This window comes from Coturnix japonica, chromosome 7 (genome assembly GCF_001577835.2).
Source record: "Coturnix japonica isolate 7356 chromosome 7, Coturnix japonica 2.1, whole genome shotgun sequence".
NCBI lineage: Eukaryota > Metazoa > Chordata > Aves > Galliformes > Phasianidae > Coturnix > Coturnix japonica.
The window spans coordinates 5,127,879-5,148,424 of NC_029522.1; the positions used below are offsets into that span (position 1 = coordinate 5,127,879).

The 20,546-nt window shown below is 37.8% G+C and overlaps 1 protein-coding gene across 6 annotated transcripts in view; it reads left to right on the forward strand.

Moving 5' to 3' along the window:
• TFPI (tissue factor pathway inhibitor) overlaps positions 1–7,838 on the forward strand; it is a 50,603-nt gene extending 42,765 nt beyond the window's left edge. For 4 of the 6 annotated variants that reach the window (XM_015867886.2, XM_032445705.1, XM_015867885.2 and 1 more), the window contains 4 exons: positions 116–211; positions 699–794; positions 5,467–5,649; positions 6,008–7,838. In XM_015867886.2, the coding sequence (XP_015723372.1) occupies positions 116–211; positions 699–794; positions 5,467–5,649; positions 6,008–6,117 (485 nt within the window). In that variant the 3' untranslated portion in view covers positions 6,118–7,838. Of the gene's footprint in view, positions 1–115; positions 212–698; positions 795–1,393; positions 1,596–5,466; positions 5,687–6,007 lie in introns of those variants that run through there. The other 2 variants (XM_015867889.2, XM_015867890.2) reach the window with 2 other exon arrangements.
• Positions 7,839–20,546: the final 12,708 nt, after the last annotated feature.

Sequence of the window (20,546 nt, forward strand, 5' to 3'; positions counted from 1 at the left end):
GAGCCATTGCTATAGTTTAAAAAGAAAATGTTTTGTTGCTTTTAAACTTTAATTATACTGAAATTTTGGTGTGTGTGTGTTTTTCCTCATCGTTTTTCTTTCATTTTTCTTTTAGCAAAGTTAATGCCAGTTGTTCCAAATGAAGAACGTCCTACCCATATGAACAGTAGCTCCCCAGAGGAAGAACCCAATCAGCTTCCTGGGATTTTTGGTAAGAATTTGCTTTTGCGGTTCATAGTTGTTGGTTTTTAATGCAAACTCTCCTTGGCTTGTCTGCTCATGTTATTGTTTATTTGGGGATTTATGCATCAGGTGAAATACGTAAGTATAGTGAGCTGGGGACAATAAATCTAGCTTTATGTTTGTTTTTGTCATAAATAATACATAGCTTGAAAACGTACCATCACTGCAAAACATCTGCCAGTAATATAACAGCCTTACCAAACCAAGTTTGATTTCAATCACACACAAATAAAATGAAAGAAGAAAATTAGATCTAACCTGAAGTTGCCTTAAAACATTAGTTTCCTCTTCCTTCGGGTCTTGAAGGAACACTGTCTTATAGTAGTGTTAATAACATCGTGGAACAAATCAGGCAGTTACTAATTATAGTTTATTTTCAATACTTTGTTGTGTCTAGTTAGCCTACCATTTATTATTTCACCCCACTACCTCCCATTGTTTTTTTCCTCTTTTAGTAAATTTGTCGCCAACTGCTCCAAATGAGGAGGAGTCCCATACTGTGAACAGTAGTTACCCACAGCAAGAGCGCAAGAAGTTTCCTAGCTCTTTTGGTAAGAGTTTGCTTCTGTAGTTCTCAGTTCTCTGTATTTATCTGTGCTCTTCATTTCTTTTCCATTACCTCTCGTTTTCCAGTTTATCTGAGACTAAAGAATTGGTTTCAATCTTTGTCAGTTATTTTGGTAAGCAAGGCAAGTCAAAGTGAAAAATGTATTTTTACTTAAATATCTCCTATAGATATCAGATGGTGAAATACTCATCGCACCTTGTCCTGTCCTGAAGTCTGACAGACACAAAGCATTAAAGATCAAAACCAAAAGCAGTGATGCAGAAATCTTTTAGTCAAAATGAATACATCTGTGGGGTTTGAACTGGCAGGTGTTGATTTAAAGCTCATTTTACAGCCTAAGAAAGAATTGTATTTGGAATATACAGGAATGTATTTATCATAACACAGTTTTACTGTTGTTAAGGCTATTTTAAACTCAGCTCTTGGTTCGATTATTGTGAAGGTGAGTGTGAATGAATTTCATGTCTACTTCAAGGTATTTTTGCACTACTACGTAGTATAATTTCCACTATAGATTGCTGGTGCTTGCTCACATGGACAAGGGTGATTGAATTTGAGGCATGTCATTTTTATGATCCACAGTTATGCAAGAGGAAACAAGAAACGGTTGGGAAAAGACCGAGCATTCTTATCAAGTATTTCTGTTTGTTCTTTCTTTGCATTTACTCTTCCTTGTGCTTTTGTGTATTGAATGACAGTTTACAGATTGATCAATGCTTTCATGTGTTATACAGTCTGTAAGATAATAAGCATGTAGAATAAAATTCTGTGCTCTTCAATAGAATAATGTCTAACAAATTGTGAATCTGTTATATTCTATTTTGTTTGATTGTACTGTGATCACGTACAGTTGGTTTGAGGTAAGTTTCTGAGACAGCTGGATTTTTTTCCACATACAAAACACCGATGCACTGTGCTATTAAAATGACTGAATATAAAACATTAAGCCTCTTGGCAGCTTATTTTACTGACAAATATTTGCATAATTTAAGGCCTGAAAATAAATCTACGGGTTTAGGAGTGTACCTGCGCTCAGACTTGAGCTCATAACATGAACCCCCGATCCACAAAGTAACTGGCCTATAAAAGCAAAGAGGCCTATTTATCGTGTTTTCTCTGAGAAAAAATGGGGAAAAAAAGAAAAAAGAAAAGTTCTTGGTTTTTTCAGCAGTGGTGAATTCTGAGGTTAAGCAGATTTGGGGAAGGTAAGAGACTGGAAGGTTAAGGGAAGAAAGACTGCAGTAACAGGGGTAGATGGAGTCAGTGTGGCTGGGAAATGTGAAACTGGAAGGACTGGTGAATTTCAATGGAAAATATGAAGATGTTACTTTCTTTTCTCCTTTAAAACCTTCATCTGTTTTGCACTAGGCTGCATATAAAGTTATAAAGTAAAGCAAGTCTCTTGCAAATATGCACTGACTTTCAACAGCCCTCTGTGAGGGGTGAGAGAATATAGTTGTACACATATAAGATTAAAACGGGCTGCTTGGGAAGGAATGTTTGATTCCTGTCTCCTTAAGAACAGATGAAGTAGCTGATCTGCTACCATAACATTTTGTGTGTTTGGTCTTTTATCTTTTCTTTAAAATACATGACCACCATTAAAACAAATTTTGAGAACTTATCAATTTTAGAACACGCTACTATGCAATTGAAGTACTTTTTGTCTTGATTTCAAGAAAAAAATATGTAATATTGATGTTATGTATAACTGTAACAATCTAAATTGAGAGCAAAGTAGATTTAAAAATACACTTTGGATTCATCACTCAGTGAAGTTGACATCTGTAATGAATTCATACAAATTTAATGATTACATGAGGGGAATATAATTCTGCTAGTGGGATATGTGTTGGTGATGCTCGCTTGTTTTTAGTGTTTTTATGTATATCCCTTAGTCTCTGTGCAGTTTTGTCATTTATGCGATTTGTTTATTTCTTCTATTAGTCCCCCATAGAAAAGCTAGGAGATAAAAACCATTTCAACAATTCTCAGTATTTTGCTATGTGACAAAATAAAGAGTTGATTGCTTCTGTCTGTGTGAAGAATGTGCAAATCCTTTGAAGATGAGCAGAAATAACATTTTAGTGTCTTAGGCATTTTTCTTGTGTTCTAGAGAATAAAGCAATTTTTAGGAACAGTACAAATCTAGAAACAGAATAAAATTTATAATCTTTAGAAACAAGGATTCTGAAAAGCACACCCAAGAGAAACAATTTATGAGTATATATTTAAATTAAATTTAAATAACAAAACAATTTAGTTTACCTCCTTCATCACTGGAAAGCCTTTCTATTGCTATAAAATAGGTAAGCATATTTTGTTGTCTTGGGATTTTTTTTTTGTTTGTTTGTTTTTTCTGATGTTTCTAAAAATGTCTTTAGAATATTAGTTTCCCTTCCATGCCGGGTGTTATTTCTTCTAGGCACATGAGTTTCCAGAGAGCCAATACCAAAAACAGCAATAGTCAGTTTGTCTACCATCTTTATTATAAATAAGACAGTAGGTTTAATATCTGTTGTGGGCACATATTCTGGATTGAAAGTGAACTTCACTTTCTGCTATAATAATGTCACAGATAATACAGGGAAATTAATTAGTGCTTTTTTCATAACAGTTTCAAACTATTTTTATCTGTCTTCAAATACCATTTCATGACTCACTTATTGCATCTGCAATGTTCTTCTTGAATAGTACATTACTGCTAGCATGGCTTAAAATATATTAATAATTTAATTTGCCTGTCTTCCACAAGTTACGCTTTTATTTCTTTTTTTTTTTTTTTGGCATTTTTTCATCTTTTCATCAATATGCTGATTCAGCTATTATACTTAGCAAACAAGCCTTTTTCATCAGGTATGTGTTAGACATGCAGTGTATTTTTTCATGCTTTTTTCTTTTCAGCCTCTTGAATTGCTCAAGTTAGTTTGTAACTTCTTGCTTTCGGTAACCCACCTGCTTCCCACTTTTCTGAAAAACAGGATGCCTTCAGCTCTGTTGTAGTCCTCAAATTTTAACTTGGTCTTTCCTCCAAAGAAGTTTTGCAGATTACATGGCTTTCTAACTTCAGGCAATCTAGCTAGCTTCACTTGTTTGTTTATGCAGTCAGACCTCAACTGTCTCAACGCTGCAACTTCTTTAAAGAAAATGGCACTCCTTTGGATCCCTCGTAATTGTTGCTATGGTGGCTCCTGTTCCTCTTCTTGTTTTCTGTACAGCAACCATATGTCAGTTTTGCTTTTACTAATTAATCTTTCCAGGTTGGGTAGAGTTTCTGAAAACTTGAAAATTCTGGTGCAGGTGAGCTGCTTGAGTTTTCCCCAGTGCTCAGGTACATCAGTTAACTCCAGGTCATTTGCTGGTATTTCAGTTCTCACACTCTTGCTTGCAGCAACACTAAAGCAACAAAACATCAGTCTTTTGTGAATGGTAAAAACCTAACAGCAGCCCTAAAGTCACCAGCACTGCAGTTGTGTCAAGAACTTAAATCTCTACATTCAATCCTTTGTTTTTCTGCCAGTTAGAAGTTTTTCTTGATTACTGATCAGTGTTCTCTAGTAAAACAAATGTTATTACTTAGGTCAAGCTTTCTATATTCTTTAAACAAACAAACAAAAAAATCAATAAAATATTTAAGGTATTGAATCCTACATAAAATATGATATGTGTACATCATTCCAAAAGAAGTGCCTCCTGTTTATTTCTGTGGGTTGCTACAAAGAGCGCACTAGTGCTGGTTGGTAACTGTCAGCTACAAAACTGCTTTTCAGCATAATCACCACCACTGGCTATATATGCATTTTCACCAGCAACGAACAAGAATCCACATGCTGTGCAGTAAAGATGACTTGCTATTGCCACTGCTAAAAGGCACTGCACAGCGTCTCACTGTGCTTGCATCTGCTGTTTGGGCTCGAGAAATATTCAAAAGCATGAATGTGAATGAGTATCCTTTTTTTCCACAGGGAGAAATTCAACATCACACCTTACATCACATGCACTTCCACGTCAGAAGCCATTTTGTCAGACTGTCCCTCTGCTGCCGTCTGTTGCATGACAACAAAATGTAACAGAATATTGGTGGGAAGGTTCAACCTCTGCTGCCACACCACTAACATCCATTTCTGACATAGTGGACTAACAGTATAGAATAGGAAGCATTATTTTCAAAGCAGCCCTTCTGTACAATTTCAGATTATCTGTCAGTAATTTGGAAAGTCCAATTCCTTCATTATCACCAGTATTTTCCCTTTTTTAAAATTTAATTAATTATTTATTTATTTTGAGGCTGTCCTGATTTCAGTTCTTTTGTTTCATTTTCTACAAGTAAATTCCCCCAATTGATTTTGAATATTATCTCCAACCACAGAAATATTGCTTTTGTCACTAAACGCATATAAACCAAACCTTGCTTTCAGGTAAAGTTTTGTTTGCTTTTGTAAATGAAGGATAGAATAATATTTGCTGTTATTTTTCATGGTCATGAAATGACAAATGCTTACACTCAGTATCCTGGATTTTCAGGAGGACAGAATTAAATTTGCCAGTAAAGTTCATAGGCTTCAAGGATCCGAAAGCTTCAAGTCTCATGTAAAATAGAAGTGAAACAAAAACAGGGTAGTATTGTATAACTTTGTTTTTTCTGGTATTTCTAGAACCACCTCCTATCCCCTCTTTATGCCTGACTCCTATGGATAAAGGACTTTGTAGAGCAAAAGAGACAAGGTTTTTCTACAACTATTCAACTGGAAGATGTCGTCCGTTTACCTACAGTGGTTGTGGTGGGAATGAAAATAATTTCACTTCCAGGAAGTCATGTTTAAGAATCTGCAGGAAAGGTATGGGAACTGATATTGCCACAGAGTGTCACAAAAGGCAAGTATTATGCATGCTATGGGCTGAAATATTCTTGCAGTTTTTAGTAGAAAGTAAAGGGCTGATAGAACATAATAGCTTAAAGTGTTGGCCCAGTGCAACTGGTAAGCACAAGAGAGAGCTAGAGCGAGCAATATGGATACTAAAATACTGTGTACAAGAACAGGCTGCTTAACACTGGTTGGGCATATGAAGACTTCGGGTAAGACTGAATGTTCCTTTTTCTTTTCTCAAGAATTTTTCTTGAAAACAAGACTAGTCTCATTTTGGATAATTGAGGATTTTCATTATGCAGTCTTAACTTTGTCATTTTACTCTCAGGATTCATTAAAAGAGAAGATGGAAGAAGATTAATAAGAATCAAGAAAAAAAAGAAACAGTCACGAAAGACCAAGGGGGAGGGAATCATCCACGGAAGAATACAGCTTTAATTTTTATGGAAATGGGAAGTAAACTGTTACTTTACCTGTGAATGAAAGCCTTTAGAATGCACCACTTAAATATATTTTTACTGTACGGATTATTTTGATTGCATATTATTAAGCTGTTTATATTTTTATTCTGTTTGCCTCATTTGTGTTAATAAACATTACCTTGTTCTTTGGAAAAGAGCTCTTAAAATGTAGTTTGACAATATAATTACTAGAGCTGAAACAGGATGTAATAGGCTATGTGGGTGTAGAACTCAAGATTAGAATGTAGGAAAGGTTCCAGTTTACTTTATTTCCCCATTCTTTTCTGAAATCTATTTTGATCTTAAAAACAAGAGAAAAGCAAGCATAAGACTTATCAGAGAGTAATCACTTGTCATACACTATTATCTCAGTCCTGTAGATTGAGACAGATCTATTGCTTAAAGGCAGAAATAAAAACTCAGTTTGTTTTTAATCAGATTTATTTTAGGTTATGCAAGACAGATGTAACTCCATTGAAGTGCACAGAATTACACTAATGTGCGATGAATGTGAATTGGAATTAACTCAGTGAAACCATTAAGAGAGAATTGCAATTTTGAGTGTATGAAGCAATGTAACTGATATTTATAAGAATTTAAAATATATTTGCTAGGTTCACTGATGTTGTCCTTGTTAATGAAGTAGACTCGTGGCTAGTGAGTTAATGATTTGCAGAAATAAATGTTCTTATTATAAAAAAAGAAAGAACAATCCCAGTTCATGGATGAGGAAATCAATACATTTGCTTTGGACATAATAGTACATATGCTTGCCAGAAGACTTTATTGGTGTGAGGGTTCTTTTGTTTGTGTTTTTGTTGGTTGGTAGCTTTTTGTTGTCCTTGTTGTGGTAGGCTTTGCTTGTTTGTTTTTAGACGGACATGAGACTGTCATTCAGTTCCTGCCCTTCTGCAATACACCTCTCTCATCTTGGGTAAGCCTGCCAAGATTTTTTTTTAAGGAGGGAAAACATAGTTGTTTCCTAGAAAGGTTTTCAGAAGTACCCTGCAGCCTTCCTTAATACTGAAAATCTTTTTTAATGTATCTTGATCAGTTTTAATGTATCTTGTATCAGTTTCTCTTTGGACTGAAGACTACTGAGGATACTGAAACCATTATTTGTGAGAGGTAACATGAAAATAATTATCTGAAATAGATGTGATAGTCTCAGACACTACAGTGAGGAGCAAGGTAAACAAGATAGAACATAAATGTTCTGCTGGGCTAACCTTCTTTTGCTTGAGCTCTCTGAAATATGTGTGGTTTCAGAAAATGTGTGTTTTTATGTACCTGGTGAAATTCAAACTAACTCCTCAAAGAGGATAAGCTTGACTGCTGAAGATGAAAGTAGCTTTGCATTTTGAATCTAGGGGGCTAAATAACAGCCACAGATTTTTACAAAGAAATTCTTATTTCTGGTGCCCAAATCCCATAATGGCTCTTAATCTAGGTTTTATCAAGTATGATTGGATCTTTCTTAAAGTGTTCTCAATGAGATAATAGATACGCCCCATCTCAGAAGGTGTTCAAGGCCTGCATAATCTAGTAGATGTCCCTGCTCATGACAAGGGGTCGGAACTGGATGACTTTTCATGTCTCCTCTGCTCCAAACCATTCTGTTATTCTATGATTTTGAAGATAAATGTGTAAAAAAGAACTGATGTTTTTGTAAATATATGGTGTTATAATCATGTGTCATTTCATGGTAGTATGTCTTTCCTCAGGCTCTATTTCGGTCAGCAACTTGTCCCTGGCTGCCTGGATTCCACAACTACCAAATCCAACACAGAAGTCTAGGAAAAATCATCCTTTCTGTCCACGTAGGAACCTGGCTCTGTGGCTGCTTCCCATTCTAAGTCTGCTTGCTGAGTTCTGCCAAATAACAGACTCTCCTTGCCAAGTGTGCTTAGTTGCTTTGTGCTCTCTTCTCTGCTTCCAGAACATCAGTAGCTAAGGCAGGACTAACAGGTACTCCCCTATGCTCCAAATGATCATTTGGGGAAACTCTTCTGTGGTTGCTGGAACATCAAAAGACTATTGAGTTACGGCATCTCAAGATTAATTAGCTGTGCTAACCAAGAGACCATTACAAAGATATTCATCTTTTAGTATAATTGCTTAGTGCAATGAGGAAGGAAAATGGCATGTTATATACTATAAAAAACTGATTTGATTATAATCAGAAATTTGATGTGGGTGCTGGATTCAGCCATGATACCAGTTACCCAGCTCAGTTTTCCTTACGTTGTTTTTGCATTGCTGTAGGACGCACTGAATCAGTTTTTCCTGTAAAAGGTCCACATTGGTATCATCTGACTGTATCTTTATTAATTCCAACAGAAATTCCTTTTGTTTTTTTATGATTCATTCTTGTATTTTTAATATCTGCATAAATACCACATGCAAGATGTGAGATCACTGCATTTCTCAAAGGCAGTTAAGCTATGAACGTAATAGGGGGAATAATTGGGCCATAGCAGGCATGCACAAAAATAAAGAATTAGATGTCAGAATGGTGAAGAACTTAAAACGTAAGGCTGACAAGTCAGAAGTTACTTTGTACATGATTAATTAACTGGAGTCCATTAATCTAGAAATTTCATTCCTGTTTTTGCCTTCATTGCTTCAGAGCAAGCATGCACGTTGCTGGGAAATTTTCCCCCACATTTTGTGTTGGGAGACAACAAGCTGAAGCAATCAAGTTAGAGGCTGGATGGTTTTCTGTGTGTAACTTGGTATGTGCCCTCAGTCCATGCAGGTGATGAAACAAAATGTCTTTGAGAAATCATTTTACATCTTTTAACCTTTGTTCTTACTGGCATGCCTTTTTTTTCTCTCCTTTTTACTTCTACTTTCTATCCCTTATATCTCTTCCCTCCCCCTCCTCCCCACATTTCCTTACTGAAGAAGTTTTCTCTCTGTATCTCCTATCCATTTCCTTTTCAAAACTGGTACATTTATTTAGAGACTAATGATGTTTTCATCCCCCTAGAATCCACTTCTGAAACATTTCAGTGTAGACATAAAGATGACATTTGGTGGTATCTCCTGGAAAAGAATAACTTTTGTATATCCATTTCCAGGCGTTCAGTGTTTCCATATGAACTCTGGTTTATAGGCAACATATCACCACATGGGAGAAACTTCCTTTTGAACCCGTGGCGATTTCCATGCGGTTACTGAAGCTTTATCTCACGGAGCTCGTTTGCTGTTTTTGCCGACCGTGAGGGGGATGGGCAGACAACGTCCTGTCCCCACGGGGAGCATCGTTATTCCCGATTTCCCGTGCCGGTCAGGTCCTTCGGCCCGATGTAGGGAGGGAGGAGCGGAGGCGCAGACGGGCGCTAGGTGGCAGCGCCGCACCGCCCCGGGGACGCCGCAGACGGAGCGGGCTGGCAGTTGCAGCTCCGTGCGCTCCGTGGTCCCTGCAACGTACCCTGGCATGGCCCCGGCCTAAGCGCTGATGTGCTGTGTTGCGCTGCTTGGCCCGAAGGGAAAGGTGGGAAAAAGCAGCCTCCCCTCATGATTAGTCCCATCATTAGGAAAACTGTTTATCCTTGAGCTTCTCGCATCAGATCAAAACTCGTGGTAAGAGGTGGAAATGGTTAATTTTTTCATCCCGAGGTTTTAAGCTTCAGTTGAAACACACGTAGTCTGCTGTTCTGTTAAGTCTCTTTTGAAGTGCTCCCACCCACGCTGCTGATAGCAGTGAGAGCTATACGGTGTAATTCACATGCCTTTCAACCAGAGAAAAGGGGTAGCTGAAGTAGTGTGGGGGCCTGCTGCATCTTTAAAGTGCAGATTACACCAGCTGAGAAGTCTCAAATACCTGTAGAGTAGGAGTAAAAAAGTTTCACTGACAGCTAAATAAGTAGAATGTAAGGAATTAGAACTTAAAAAACACCTCAAGCCCACACAACTGCTGATTTTGACATGCCAAAGCAAACGTGGTCTACGTAATAAATCTGTGCTATTAATTGAGATGTTTAGTCTGTTTCAAACATATGTGCTTAGCTGGAATATATGGATTATTTTCTAGGTTATGGTGTGTAATGTACCATATTGCAATCCCTTACCCAGACCTAATTGGTCTAAAATAAGGCAGCCAGGCTCACTTCTAATGAAATTCCACCACCTGAGGTGACCTTGCTTATTTCAAACAGTTTAATTTCCATCCCTAGTCAGAGTCAGGACTAATCCCTGTCTTATTTCTGTTTACATTGTTCAGAAGTTTAGAGTGCCAGTTCTTCGTTCCTTACTGATTATACATCTCAGACGTTCTCCCATGGATATAAGATCTTAGAAGTACCAACATTTGCATATGCCAAATGAGCCTTAAATTCATATGCCTGCTGCTTTAGTAGCCCCAGAGTGGAATTTCAGAATTCATACTGTCCAGCGACTGCATGAGTTTAAACTGTTGCTGCCCCTTTTCTCTCTTTCAAACATTTGTGCTCCTGGCTTGGTTTTTGTTTTTCCTTCGGATTAGGTTTCTGGCTGTTTATGTTTTCGGAGAAAGGGTTTTCAATAGCCTGATGTGTTCCCTTCTCGGTTTTGCATGTTCCACAAATGCTTTTGCTGGTAAAATAGTGGATTCACAGTGGGTACTAAGAAGCAAGCAGAAATACTTGTTTCATGAGCAAATTAAATTGTTGTGATTTTGATGATCATTCAGAAAACCATGACTTTCTGCAATGCGTCCCATGCAGGTTACTGGTGTTGGTGGTGTTTCTAGTATTTGAGATCAATGCCACATGATCTCCGCATTTGTTTAGTGTAGCACATGTGTGTACATGGCAACTGTTGGTTTGAAGAGCACAGATGCTGTCTGTAGCACAGGTATCAGTTGTTCAAAGAGGAAGCAATAATTGCTCGTAAGGAAACATTTTTAGGTCCTGATCTAAGCTTCTTTGCAGCTAGTCTAAGGATTGTCATCTGTTCTGCTCTGTCTTGAGCTGTAGCAGTTTGCAAACTGGGCATCTTATACTTGATGCTTTGAAACCAGTGGTAATTAAATATAGCTGGAGGTCTGTTCTGCTCTGTTGATTCCATATCCTTGTTATTTCAAAGACTTCGTTAACTGTTATTATACTGAGACAAAACTATTATGATACTTTCTCAGTTTAAGCAAGTGCATAGTTTAAATGTGACTCTGCGCTGTAGCACTGTTTTCTATTTGAGGAACGTAGACATTTCTCTATACAGCTTTTCTGTACTGATTCTGGGGCATGATGCAGCCCCACAGTGCCAGCGAAGGTGACTCAGGTCACTCAGGTTTGGGAGGACTGCAGCTTGATAACACTTTGGCTCGGAGTAATCGTTCATTTAATGACTCCTTTCTCTAGGTCTAGTATGAGGAGGAAGATATGTGAGACAAATCCTCTGCTCTCCTTTCTGTAGGATGAGTCTTTTCCAACTCGTTTAGGATCACGAACCTTTGGCTGGCAGACAAGTCGCAGCAGACCTCGGGAATGGTGCAGGAACAAGGCTGCCAGGCAGCACGGGGCAGCTCCTCGAAACCCTAGACGAGCCTCGCTTCCCGGGGCCACGCCATGTGAGTGCGAAGAGTAACTTAACGCGGGCTGCGGGCGGGGTCTCGGTGATGTAACAGGAAGCTCTGATGGCTCGCTGCTGCCGCCGCTTCTCAGTTAGAAGCTGAGCCTCTCCCGGCGCTGCCCAGAGCCGCGCTTCCCTGTTGGGCGCCTCTGCCGGCACCGCCGGCTCTCGGACTGCGCGGTGCCCAGCGGGCGTCCGCACGGCTCCGAGCCGGCCGGGCGAGGAGGAGAACGAGCAGCAATCCGCACCCTTGCTGGGAAGGGAGAACTGAGCGACCGAGCTGGGAACAACTCTGCGTGGTGAGTACACATCGAAACAGCGTCATTGTTTTACCTAAGAATGATGTGTTGGTGCTGTCTGAACGCGTTTGGTGTTACATATGTTAGAGGGACGACTTAGGTGTGTTTGCATGCGTTTACGTGAACCTCAGTATGTCCTATGTGATCTGCAGGGAGAAAAGGGTCTCAGGAAAAAGCTTCGTTTATTTTTAGTTACCAAATGCTGAGCTGATTTTATAGCCAGTGTTACTTTAATATATCCTTGAGGGAAGTAACCGATGATAAATAAATAGAAATATTGGGGAAAGAAAAAAAAAAAAAGTCCTAATAATCGTTGAAAGGTTTCCTTCTAAAACCCTGATATCAGTTAGCCATATGTCTGACTCTGCATCTGGAGAGAATTAGAGGCATCCCGATTTGAAAATGGTCCATGAGACTAATTCAATACAACTGAAGCTCTTTCAAGATGAGACAAATTGGGTGATAAAGTGGTGCAAGTTCTCTTACTGAATGCTTCTTTAATCTTAGTGGTGTTATTATTTCAAGAAGAAATCATATCCAAATTATTTCATAGCTAGGTTTAGCATTGTTGTAGCACGACAGAACACATGAAGCATCCATTTGCTTGAGAAAAAGTCAGTTTGAGCTTAGTGCTTGTACATGTGCAGGAGTTCTCTTGTTGGGGTTTCTCCAACACTCACTGAATTGATTTATTGTAAGGTAGTTGTCTTGTACTGAATTACCTTGAGAAGCGAGTAGTGTGCGATTCTGTGTCTTCCAGTGTATAGTTAAGAGTCTTGCCACTTCTTCATCTTCTGATAGCAGATGCAATATTCTGTTTTGAATAATATAGTTGCACAGTTATGATTATTGCCTTCACTGCATCTGGTCATCTGCTTGTTTGGACGTGTAATGGATCTACAGAATCAGGAGATGTTGTTTTATTACTGAAGGGCAGTTGAGAATCAGAATAGGTTTGATTTCACAGTTGCATTTGGTTCTGTGGTGATTCATTTAGTCATCCCAAGGTGCTTATGTTGAAACAGCATGAAAAATAGCTGTGATTTTATTGTTCTGTTCCTTAATAAACTTGTGCCAAATACTTTGGAGCTGAATTTTACTCTTACAAATGAGCCACTGCTGAGTCTTTGCAGTAATGTTGTGCATCCTGGGGATCACATCATTCATTTACAACAATAATGCATATAACCTTTTAAAACTGTTCAGGTTCGTGATGTGCCAAAAGCCTGATTGTTGCATTCTGAGGTCCTTTTGGTGTGTTGAAAGGGGGCACACTGGTTCTGGAAAAATATGAATGAGACAATCTTGGAATCTGTGTTTTCTTACAAAACACACATGCTGCCACGACGAAATGTTCAATTATAAATAAAGATGTGTATTTTCATTGTTGCAATCTGCTTAAACTGTCATTGACTTGACTGCGTTTAGTAATGATTGCAAAGTCTTTATCCAGCTTTAAAAACCACCAGCACAAAAGGCGCTTGGTGGTTCTAAATGAAGCAAGACGACATGTAGGACAAATGTCCATGTTGTTTTGTACACACTTGACTATCTGAACGTGCAGTGTGAGTGACAAGGTGTCCTGTTCAAATGTTGCCATACTCTGAATTCCTGATCATTTGGGTTATTGCTCTGCCTTAAGAAATGTAACGTTTTACCCTTTGAGTATGCTTATCCCAATACAATGCAACTGTTGTAGTTGTAATTTACTGAGAGCCAGTGGGAATTTTTCCACTGACTGTCAAAGGGCAGGATATTCCTCAGTGAGGGTATTTTTATGTTGAAGGAGTATTTATTGTGGTTACAGACAGTATCCATCCTGTAACTGGCGCATTGTGATCTACCGGCATTTGTTTTTTTAATAATTTTTGCCATTTTTGGGGTATTCCTCATTAAATAGATCTACATGCCTTGTTCTTGGTTACGGTGGCTTACCTGGCTAAAAAAATGGGGCCCACGTAGGGACAGCAGCACTGTTCTATGGGCTGAGTACTGCAATCCAGGTTTAGAGAGTGGGCTACAATTAAGAAAAGAACTGAGAGAAGAAAAAAGAATTTCCTATGCTACTACTGTAATTATGAACTTAGTTCCATCTGTTGAGAATTTCAGTAAGTTAGCTGCTTCCATCAGCATTTGTAGCACGTGGAAGAGGTGGTTAGGACTGGGCCCACAAGAGTATGAAATCATACTGATAAAGGATTCAAACCAGCCCAGTCATTTGGAGGGAACTGTTGCTATCAATGTGTTTTTAATAATCAAGTGTACACAATGATAGTTTAAAAGTATCTATTTAATCACTTCTATAGTAAGTGCTGGACACAATGTCGGATATTATTAAGGAAATTGAAGGCATTTATCTAGTGACAAGTCCAAAAGCATGAATTTTTATCTTTTATTTTTAAACAGAATTTCTCTTTAAGAGGTAGCTCCCACGTGTTTCCAATGTGATTACAGTGTTGATGATCTTCTAGCAAAATATATTCTGTGCTTCTGATCAGCAGTCATTCTTATAGAGCACATGCGCAGTGCTGGTAGTACCACAGCATTATGGTTACCTCTGCTGTAGGGGCTGGTGCTGCTCTGTGCAGGGTCTGCTTTCATTTAGCATTATGCTGCTGAAAACAGTTGCTTGTTTCACGTAACAGTTGTTGTAACTGTCAGAGTGCTGGAGTCGAGTTAGACAATATCCTTGTATTTATAATTTTTAAACATGTGTGGGAAGTATCTATCTCAGGTTTACTCTTCATGTATCAACTAAAGAGGCAACATACGTGTTTTGAAGGAGATGTACCAAGTGAATTAGCCTCAAACCTTGTCCTTTGTTTAGAAAACAGTGAATCGTTAGTACTGCTTTAAATTGGGTGCATATGAATGTTGTATTAATACATAAAAGAAAAAGGAGGAAGAATTCCATGCATGTTTGAAGCCCTTTATTATTATTATCTTAGAATCAAGACAAAAAACTGGAAGGCTACATTTTAGGATTTTCAGTTATTTTTATTTCCAGAACCATCTCTTCTGCATGTCCGTCTTAGTCTCCCAACCTTGTTTGTAACGTTTACATTTTCCCAGCAGTCATTCTTTTTCTGCCCTAGTTCAGCACAAGCACTTTCAATCACTACTGCAGTAGATGCTGTCCAAAAGAACAGAAATGATTTATTTAGAGTTGCTTTTCCTTGGAAAGATGCATTTGAAATCCATTTAGCTGAATGTAATGCATTAAAAAAAAAAATAAAATAAAAAAAAATTCCATGAGAGAAGCACGTAATTCAGTTAGGAATCTTTCTTCTTTTTCCTTGTGTAAATTTGTATGTCTCCCTGAAGGTGTTACCTTTTAACATAACACAGATATCACCCAAGAATTTCTGGCAGTTTTGGCCACTGTTAAGCTGTGGCTGACAATTAGGATGCTAACCAAATTTTAGGAAAGCAAAAATAACATTGTGCTTCTGGATTTGTGCCTGGAGCATGAAACCCTTATTTAAGAAAATATCCCAAACAAAATTAGTGACAGAACTTTGTTTAATGAAGCCCATACCAGCCTCACTTCCCTTATTATACCAAAAAACAAGGAACTAAACTTCAGTGAATTTGATATTTATTTCTTCCTTTTTTTTTTCAAAGCAGCTACTCCCTATACAGTATTCCATCAGCTGCATTTAGGCTGAGTATCCTTTTAGTTCCCAAAGATTTATCTTCCTTTAAGAGCCTGTTGTATTGTAATTCTGAGCTTGAAAAGTGTACAGCCCATTTATTTTAGTAGTGATTTATTAAGGTAAACAGAAGATAAACTGCAAAGGCAGTTGTTCACTCCAAACCCATGCATTTTAGGCTTTATTTTTTATTCTTGTCAATTTTATGAGAAATTAGTATAGTTATTTTCCCAGCGTTTTTGTATTCTGTAGTCCTTCCTAGACAGAAATAATAAACAATGTAAGTATCAGACATTAATGTGATGTCTAAAGCTCTCATTTCTTTCCTCTGTGTATTTATGTATTAATTTAATGCCATAAATGGAGGGGGGGGGGGGGGGGGGGGGGGGGGGAATTTGACTGCATCCTTTGATTATTTTTATTTAAAGGGCACAGATTTGTACCAGTTGTCCTGAAATGTTCTTATTATGGGGTTACCTGCCCTTTTATTCTCTTAGTGAAATCCAGCAGGTGTCACTCTGGGGATTAAATAAGGATTATTCCACAGTGATACATAAGTTTGTTTGGGAGATGAGATGTTGAATTGAAAAATATTTATTTTGGTATATTTTTTTCCCAGATAACTTTTGGACTGTGCCTTTTTCATTTTTAAATGTCTCATTTCTTGTTTAAAATTACGTGATTTAATGAGTCTGTCAGTCTTTCTGAGTATCCATTTGAGCAGGAAAACCCATGCATTTGTATTGGACTATTCAATGAGAAGTTTTTTACTTGTAGGTGTCAGATCTGATCTGTGGAGAGCTGGGAATCAGTTAAGCTTTGCCCTTACTAAAAATAATACTTCCATGTTCTTCCCCGGGAGTCAAAGTCAGTTGTCAGTAGAAATCCTATTTGCACAAGTGCTGTTTGTTTATTGAAACAGTCCACACATTTAAATCCAAAAATTGACATCATAGATAATTATCCTAACATTCAAAATACTTGGAGTAGAGAAATTTTTTCACATTGCATCAAGTTGCTAGTACATGAAATTTAATGCTCTATATTTTGTAATGGGGAAAATAGGGGCATTTTGTTGTTTTTGTTCTTATATCTGTTGCACAGAGTATATTTTTAGAGGCTAGTGTAACTGTGTGTTGAGTTTCGGTGCATTTTTGCGTAAGTGGATGATTCTGTACTCTAAGCATCCCATGTTGTATGGAATAGCATATTGAAGAATGTGTGGATTTCTAGAGGAAATCCTTGCTTATTTCCCATACCCTGGTAAAGCCTTCTTGTACTGAAACAAAACTTCAGCAGGCAGCTTTGCAAAGTGAAGCACAAATACATCTCTTTTCTGTCAGAAAGCAGTTGTTTTTACACTTATGTGCATACCTAAGTGTGTGTGCATATATGTACATTATACACGTAGAGCACGTGTATTTTGCATATGTATAAAAATATATTTTATACACTTTAAAAGAAAAAAAAAATTATCTAGTTACAGGACTTGTAACCTCAAGCCTCTTTAAACAATTCAGTTTCCTTTCTGTCACTTCTTTCTCCTGTGTAAGCCTCCATCCTGTTCCGTTTTTTATTCTATTCCACTTCCTTTCCTGTGATGGCTCTGAATGAGTCACTTTGCCAGGCATTAAGAACATGTCTTGACAGTGTTTCCTAAAGCTTATCCTACTCTAGCTCATGTGGATGAAATTAACCTCTGCCTTATCCTTCCTTTCAAAGAGAAATGAATGTCCTAACACATCCAGTTTCTTGGAAGGGGAAGGTGAGGGTGCGAACCCTTTCCATTAAATGACTACCTGTTTAAACTGGGAGTCCTTTTCCGTGAAAGGCTCTTAAGAGCAACCAGCGAGTGTACCACAGCTGAATATCAAGATGGGTGACTTCTCATAAAATAGATTTATTATTCAGTCAGGAAAAGGTTAGTTGGAAAACATTCAGGAAAGTCAAAATTAAGGCTCCTTCCTGACTGCTGCTCAGGTACTCTCTGCGTGGCTCATGTTCTGCATTCTCAATTTGTTTTTAATTAAACGTCTTGTATAATGCATGGTAACATATTGAAGGCCACCGGGGTTGCGCTTTTTGCCTGAAGCTTGCAGCAATCAGAAGACGCCCTTGGTTAACACTAAGAGAGCACTTAAACACAGAGCTAAATTGTATCCTTTCTTGTGGTTATGTGCTTGCCAGCTCGGTTTGGGGTTTTGAGGCTATTTCTTTTTTTTCTTTCTCTTTTTCTTTTTTGTTTTGTTTTTGGACTTTTTGTTTGTTTGTTTGTTTGTTTTTCTTTAATGTGTGTTGTTTTGTTTTTTCAGTTCTGGGTAGGTAAAGATAGAAACACTAAAAAAATATATCTAATCAGTTAATTGTTTACGTGCATCAGGAAACAAAAGTCTTTGTGCTAAAACCAGACAAGGAGAATTATAGTCCTAGAGAAGAGTAACTTTGGAAAACAATTAACATATGAGAATAAGGATTCCCTTTAGGTTGAATTCTGCTGTTGCAGTGTTCCGATTGCCCCACAGAGCTGCAGAACGGCAGCCCCGCTCCTCCATCAGCTCTCAGTAAAGGAGATCTAAAAGGTTAAATCCATTCTATAGTTTTCAGATGTTGTAAAAAACAAATAAAATATAAAAGATTAAACATGGACTTAAATTGCACACCAGCAAGCAATGTAGAAATAGAAAATTGGCTATCACAGGCAGGGATAGTGTTTGTAATTGGCAGATCCAACTATTTTCTCTGAAGTACAATGATTGGGTATTCATTAATGCTTGTTCAGTTATTTGTATTGGAGGTGCTTAATTTCTGAGTGCAGAAGGTGATTTGAACAGTCTTGAAATCTTGACAGTGTCATTTGCAGGTTGATTTCAGAAGTCCCAGCACTGCCTTGCAAGAACCTTACATTGTCCTCTTGCATGCTGGATGCTCTGTTTTAGTTTTTTCATAGCTCTCATCATGGATCCTAAGAGCTTTTTTTTTCCCCTTGTGTTTTAGCATGATCCACTGCATTGAGGTAGATACAAGTGCTAGGCCTGCATTTGTGTTTTTTTTTCTCTCCCCTTCCTCCCCCAACATTTCAGCATACATTTTAAAAATCCCATTTCTTTTGTAGCTGTTCTATAAAGTATGCATGCAATCCAAGGGTAGAATTCACTCTATGTAGTTTAGCTGGGCACTTTTTATTTAGAGCTATAGAGATAACATAGTCTGCAGACATGTTAAGCTTTTCCTAGAGTCATGTTACAGCCCATGAAGGACACAATAGTGTTTTAAGGTATGTTGGAAGGATGGCTAAATACTTACACCATCTCTGTGAGGCCACTAGGGCACCAGAACATATCAACATAAACCACTGTCTGTAAGATTAAGCGGATACAGTCAGTGCAAAGCCAGCACTGAAATAACTCAAAGTGGATTTTAAGGCTCAAATGCAATAAGATCTCTGAATAAGATTAGACAAAGGGAGCAAAGATGCTCTTAAATGCATATTATCTAATGAAACCAAAACTGTGGTAGACAGTTGTGGCTTCACAGGTGGTCACCTGTGATAACTCAGCTTTCTCAGAAAGTGCCCACATGCCAAATAAAAGTGTTCAAAAACAGCATTTTACCATGCAGGAGTCGCTTAAGAAGTCCCACATAAGTTTGTTTTCCTTTTAGAATTCCTTTGCTTGTTAGTTAGACTTCTAAACCTTTGTAATAAGCATTTAAACAGAACAGCTTTACAGTTCTGAGGTAGAAGATGTTCTGCCTTCTTGAGCATGAAGTAACAGTAAAATGATGAAGTCTGATAGCAAGGAAGATCATGTGATGGAAGGAATTAAAACTGCTGTCACACAGTCAGAAAATGTCCATAATAATTATAATGCACTGCCCTCTGTAAAGCCTGTGTGCAAATAAGTAATTGGAATGATAGTGCCTAGAGCATGACATTCTGACTGCAGTGGCAAAGCTGAGCCAGGTGTCCGGTGGTCAGTAACCAGCCATTTCTTTACATATGTGATTGTTTATGTAAATAGAAAGATTCTTTTAGGTAGTGAGATATGTGTTTGCAGTTATGTGTACGATAGGAATTCACAGTAGGGTTGCTGAATAAATTTTCTATTCATTATGTGAACTTGGCAACAAATAAAGTTGCTTGGTTTTAGTACTTTACTCAGCTAAGATGCCAGTAGCTGCAGTGATAAGCTAGCTTGTATTTTTTCATATGGAGTGAAGGCGAGATATCCAGTCGCTGTGTATGAAAGCTTCTTACTATTGTGTCTTTTGCTCCTCTATGCAAGGAAAAGAATTTTCCTATTTCCGTTGCCATGCAAATGTTGTTGTGCTATCAGGTGGCTCAAAACTTCTCTCAATTTTTCAGGATCCTTTTTTTTTTTTTGCTTATTTATAAGCCACGATTTGTACACATGTAATTCAATGTTACTTTGGTTCCTTTGCTGCCATTCATCCGCAATTAAAAAAAAAAACAAACTTGCTGAATTGGAGTAATAGAGAGGAACAATGGGTTATAACAGGATGTTCAAGGCAGGGTCATTACAGTATATTTTCTTGTGCAATCCTGTTATGACCAAGCTACGTATTTACCAGCTTGGTTAATTTGTCAGCGCCCTATTATTAGCGCAGTAAGGTTATGAGCTGCCTGTTTTCTATCAAAGTTCTATATAATCTGATAGACTTTTTATCTAATATATTTGTAGAAAGTTATTCATACTTCATGTATATTTTTAAATATTCAGTATTTATCATCATTGGTAATGACAAGAAGGGTGGATAAAGTAATGAGAAAAAGAGCCAGGAAATGCTGCACTGTGAAATGGCAAATTAGTTTTAGTGTACTTTGCAAAATGAACTTCCAGAAGCTTATGCCAAGCTGCTGAATTTAGAAGTCTAGATAA